The 5,256-nt window shown below is 40.4% G+C and overlaps 1 protein-coding gene across 1 annotated transcript; it reads right to left on the bottom strand.

The window, feature by feature from the left end:
• Positions 1-504: 504 nt before the first annotated feature.
• On the bottom strand, positions 505-4,887 carry PYURF (PIGY upstream open reading frame). The gene is made up of 2 exons (XM_004480553.5): positions 4,510-4,887; positions 505-3,025 (listed from the first exon to the last, which is right to left on the bottom strand). The coding sequence occupies exons 1-2, from the start codon at positions 4,710-4,712 to the stop codon at positions 2,884-2,886; spliced, it is 345 nt and encodes a 114-aa protein (XP_004480610.2). The 5' UTR covers positions 4,713-4,887; the 3' UTR covers positions 505-2,883.
• Positions 4,888-5,256: the final 369 nt, after the last annotated feature.

The following is a 5,256-nucleotide window of genomic DNA, read 5'->3' as shown; positions in this document are numbered from 1 at the left end:
ACACTATTAGGGGCAGTAGACTATGGTCTTCTCAGCTTGTCTTTCCCAATGTACTTTGCCCCATGATCAAGAGGAGCAAAGGCAGTTGGGCCCCATATTCTCACCTTGCCATGCCTTAGGTAGAGCCTTCACTGAGTGGGGTGGGGATCAGTTCCCCAGCAAAAGTTATGCTTTCCTGTTTTGCTGGGGAACTGGTCCATGTTCTTCACACTGCCATTCTGCACTTACACATGTAAATTTTGTCAAAACTTTATGAAAATGTATGAAGAATTTCTTGTTGTAAAAATGAGGCTCTGATAGGTTACGTGACTTCTCCAGTTACAGGGCTTGCCAAAACCATCCATTCATTAGGAGGTGCTTATTGATCACCTGTGCTAAATATAAGATTAAATATGTTGAACAAGAGCTTATTGTGTAGAGGAGACAAAAAAGCAAGCAACTATAGCACAACATTAAGTTTTAGGATAAAGCACATGGTGCTTTGGAACATAGTATAGAAGGGCACCTTATCCAGTCTTTTTATTATTTGTATTTTTTTAAAGATACACAGATCACAAAAAATGTTACATTAAAAAATATGAGGTTCCCATATACACCACACCCCACCCCACCCCACTCCTCCCACATCAACAACCTCTTTCATCATTGTGGCACATTCTTTGCATTTGGTGAATACATTTTGGAGCACTGCTGCATTGCATGGATAATAGTTTACATTTAGTTTACTCTCCCCCCCAGTACATTCAGTGGGTTATGGCAGGATCTGTAATGTCCAGCATCTGTCCCTGCAATATCATTTAGGAAAACTCTAAGTCCCGAAAATGCCCCCATATCACATCTCTTCTTCCCTCTCCCTGCCCTCAGCAACTACCGCAGCCACTTTCTCCACATCAATGCTACAATTTCTTCCATTACTAGTCATGATAGTTCTATAGAATACCAGTAAGTCCACTCTAATCCATATTTTATTCCTCCATGCTGTTGAACCTGGGATGGCGATGTCCACTTCACCTCTATACCAAGAGGTTTATCCAGTCTTAAGTAAAAATTAGAATCCAAGCATCTTGATTCTTAATTCTTTTTCTTGTAAAGAGAAAAGGACAAGTTTGCTCAAAGGAGTCACAGTGTATAGTAGTTAAAAAGAGAATGCCAATTGCCATGAGTTTGAATTTCAATCAGATTATTAGCTGTATGACCTTGGGTAAGTCACTCAGTCTCTGTGCTTCAGTCTCATCTATAAAATGGTGCCAATATCTGCCTCTTAGGTTATAAAATTAATGGAGGTTACATGAGCAAATATTTGCTAAGTAAATGCTATTAGAGGATGAAGCAAGCACTGATGGATACAGTGCTTGCTTATCAGTGAAATTTCATTTACACTGACCACTGTTTACAAGTTCTTTAATCATGAAATTGAGGGTAAATTTTTAAAAAACCAACTCCTCTTCAGAAGATGATTGGGAACCTCTATATCTTCATTATATCATTATAGAATAATTAAAAATGTGATTTTTAATTAAAAATTTAATAAACCAGAAAACACATCTAACTTCGTTTTTTTTCTTGAATAATCATCACTGTCCAAAGACTTGAACTAAACTACTTTAAGATTCTAAAAAATAATAAAATGCATGTTCAATTCTTAAGATTTCTTTAGAGTAACTACGGAAACATTTATGCTAAACTCCCAAAGTAGTTATTGTACCATGCTCAGTCTTTTTAAAAATTGTTTAGAAAATGATAATTATTTCCAAGTGTCAAATGCTCATGCCCTTTATAGTGCTAAGTAAGTCTCCTGATTAGGGCAGGAAAATAAACTGAAATCAGCGGCTCAAACTCAACAGGGCACAATCAACTATTTGTAAGTCCACCCACCCTGTGTAGGTCTACTTTCTTGGGAAAGATTCTATTTCAGGTATTTAGTTTCTCTCTAAACATAACCTACATTTCTTGTTTAGAATATTTCCACATTTTCCTTCCTTTCGTACCAACTCTTGTGACAAAAAACAAAACTACTGCAAATTTTTAAATGGGCATTAACATCTTACTTTATTATCAATGTATGCATTTGATGTCGAATAAATTAATTTTCCAAACTCAAAACTTTTGCAACTGTATGAAATTGCCATTTTACGCTTAGATTTATGTAACACTAGTTCAAATGCATTTCTCTAAAACTACTCTAGCACTGCTCCTTTGGAATTATTTTACTCATCCCCAACATGTGACTATACCAAAATGTTTGAATCTAAACAAACAAAATTTCAAATGGCTTTTAGTCGAGACAAGAAATGCTGGGACAGTTAATCACCAAGAAGACACTTTGTTAAAATGTGTCTTCTGAGACAGCTGTTGTTATAAATTAGAACCTCCAAAAAAAAAAAAGGGCAAAACAAAAGTACAACAGAAGCTTCTGCAGCTTAAGCATCTCCTAGTCCTAAACCTCTGATAGATGTAAGGCAAAGCCTCTTTCCTGCAAACAAAATGGTGTCCAGTATTTCCATGTAGTTGAGCTTTCAGAGACCCAAAACATACTATTATTATATATATACCATCTTGGCTCTGGTTGCATTAATTATGTCTGAAGAGTTTAATTCCCATCCAAGTCCAAAGGTGAAAGAACACATAAACTGGTATGGTAATTGGCAAGAGCAGACTGTAAAAGCACAGGCTGGTTGTGCTAGTGCAGTCCTGTGGGAAGTTTTCTTCAACAGAGGCTGAATAGAAGAGTCCTGCTAAAGAGACCAGCGGAATAAGGACAGTCAATGTAGGAAGAGACAGAAACATTCTTCTTCCCCACTTATTACCCGCCACCCTGCCTTTTAAAAGGTATATAGAATTAACGGAATTTAATTGTAGTGTGTGTTTTCTTTAAATTATGATCTAATGTTGCTCCATTTCTTCTTGCTTCTTGTTTTGATGTGTCATCCTAGCTGCCTGAGGTATCATATTAGGAATGCCATCAATGATTGGATATGCTATCCCCAACTCTTCATTAATCAATTCATGTGTTGATACTTCATATCTAGGGGAAAAAAACAAAGTGAATTTTAGAAATCAAAAGGGTTGGAAGTGCTTGATGTTCAATAAATAATTTATCCAAATCCTGAAACAGAGAATTCCTAAACAGTATTCTTAAGTTCTAAAAGCAGTAACAGCCAATTCAACCATTTCTCTTAGAAAATCAATCTATAATAGTTTCCATTTTAGTCAGTTTCTTTTTTATTTATACTTTATTCCCAAATTATGACTTACTTCTTTTTTTTCATACCACTCATAAAAGATCTCCTCTTTTCATCTAAATATTCCTTCACTGCTCTGGTCAGCCCCTAAACCATCCCAGTCAGTATATTACTGAACAGAAAGCAGGGGGAAATTCAACCTCCTGGTTTTAGGATGAATGCTAAATAGAGCAATCGAACTGATCTACTACAAGAAAACCAATGAAAAGACAAACTGCAAAACCAAAGTTTGAGAAAAGTGAGTGGGGAGAAATTAGGAAACTTTGGTAACAAGAAGCCTGCAATGAACAAGTTACACAATTAGCTAAAAGATGAAATGGTAATTTCAAGGTTTAAGAAAATGGAATGACTAATATGTGTGTTACAGGAAAAATTTAGAAAAAACAGCTATCACCCAAAGATAACCCCGTTAACATTTTGTTGTTTAGTTTATGAAATATGTAACACTACTGTTGTCATGTTCAGTTTTAGAAGCCTGGAATTGTAGAGCTGTTTTCTGAAACACTCCAGTTTGAAGGTTAAGAAAGCTTTTACAAAAAACTGTCCAAGCTAAGAGCCAATGGGCAGTAAACACAACTTAAAGATTGTCAGGAATTAGTTATGCAGTGTTTTCTCAAAAATCTGGAAGTTATTATATTTTTCATCTTGGCTTAAAAATCTGAATGCCTCAGACTTGTGCTGAATCTCGGTTCCGTTTCACAAATGCTGGAGGGCTCCAAGCTTGAGTGAAATAAACCAGGCACGTAAGGACAAATATTATATAATCTCACTAATATGAAATAATACCAAGCAAACTCGTCGAGTCAGAATTTAGACTATAAGTTACCTGGGGAGGGAGGGAAGGAATAGGGAATGGGAAATAAATGCTTAAGTACAGAGTTCCTACTTAGAACAAGGAAAATGCTTTGGTAAGAGATGGAATGAAAAAAGTAGGAAGGATGTCAACATTGTTAACTAACAGCACTAAACTACATATCTGTACGCTGTTTTAAAAGGGGAGATGTTAGGTTCTACATATGCGACTTCAAAAGACAACAACAAAAACCGCCGGCGTTTTGATTTGGGAGTCTCAGGGTTTGATTCCTCCACTGGGACTCTGCTCGCCTCAGCTCTCCTGCCGCCGGCGATTCCAGCCGCAGGGGGAGGTGCGTGGGAGCCGGACAGGGCCCGGGGCCAGAAAACGGCAGCGGAGGACACCCGGACTGACCTGAACGTGTCCCCCAGTGGCTGTGGGCCGCGAAAAAGACCCGAAGCCCGCACGTCTCACCTGAGAGGCTTCTTGGACAGCGGGCACACCAGGAACTCCAGTAGCGCCGGGTCGAAGTCGCGGGGCGGCTCCTCCGCCCGCCTGTTGCGATCCGCCGATGGCCGCGGCCCGGACGCGTGCAGCCACCTACGGAAAACCGCGGACGGTGGCGTGAGAGTGGCCCGCAGCGCTGAGGCGAGCCTGCCGCACGCTCCGCTCAGCATGTTCCGGCAATCGGCGGCGCCGTGCCCTCGGCCAGCCCAGAACGCGCTACCTGCGCTCTTTCGGGTCTAGCCGAGCAGGCCAGACCCCGCCCGGATGGTGCTCTGGTAAACGCAGCCCCCGAGCAGGCGGAGCCTGGCGCTTTGGTTCCCGCCGCGCTCCTGACCCGACTGCTTTATCGCGTGCACCGTTTCCTGGTTACGAGGCCGACCGGGGGCTGGGGCCTCCGGTACAAAACTGTAAACACAGCCTACCCTTAAATCGGGGTGTCTTGTGTTTTCCCCAGGGCCTGCCTCAGGGACCAGTAAGCCAGTGGCCAGTCCTCGGAGTTACACAGCGTGAGGCTTGAACGTATGTTTATCTCCAATAAGGTTTCCAACACTCCGACACACTGGGTGCGTTAAAATCTGTTTATCGTGGATCTTTACTGTATCACTGTTCTGGAATCTTGTTTTGGCTTTTTTATATTTCATTAAAGAAAAAAAAAACCCCTGAAAATAATGGCTTAGGCCCCTTAGTCTTCAAGATGTTCGTTTTTTTTCATTT

Source organism: Dasypus novemcinctus, chromosome 1, assembly GCF_030445035.2.
Source record: "Dasypus novemcinctus isolate mDasNov1 chromosome 1, mDasNov1.1.hap2, whole genome shotgun sequence".
Lineage (NCBI taxonomy): Eukaryota > Metazoa > Chordata > Mammalia > Cingulata > Dasypodidae > Dasypus > Dasypus novemcinctus.
The sequence above is the reverse complement of the archived record's forward strand: the minus strand, read 5'-3'. Positions and strand labels throughout refer to the sequence as shown.

Excerpts from the sequence above, each read along its gene's own strand:
- PYURF (XM_004480553.5), bottom strand. The coding sequence starts at position 4,712 with ATGCTGAGCGGAGCGTGCGGCAGGCTCGCCTCAGCGCTGCGGGCCACT. Across the intron at positions 3,026-4,509 it reads CTGTCCAAGAAGCCTCTCAG|ATATGAAGTATCAACACATG; the intron begins GTGAGACGTGCG and ends TTTTTCCCCTAG.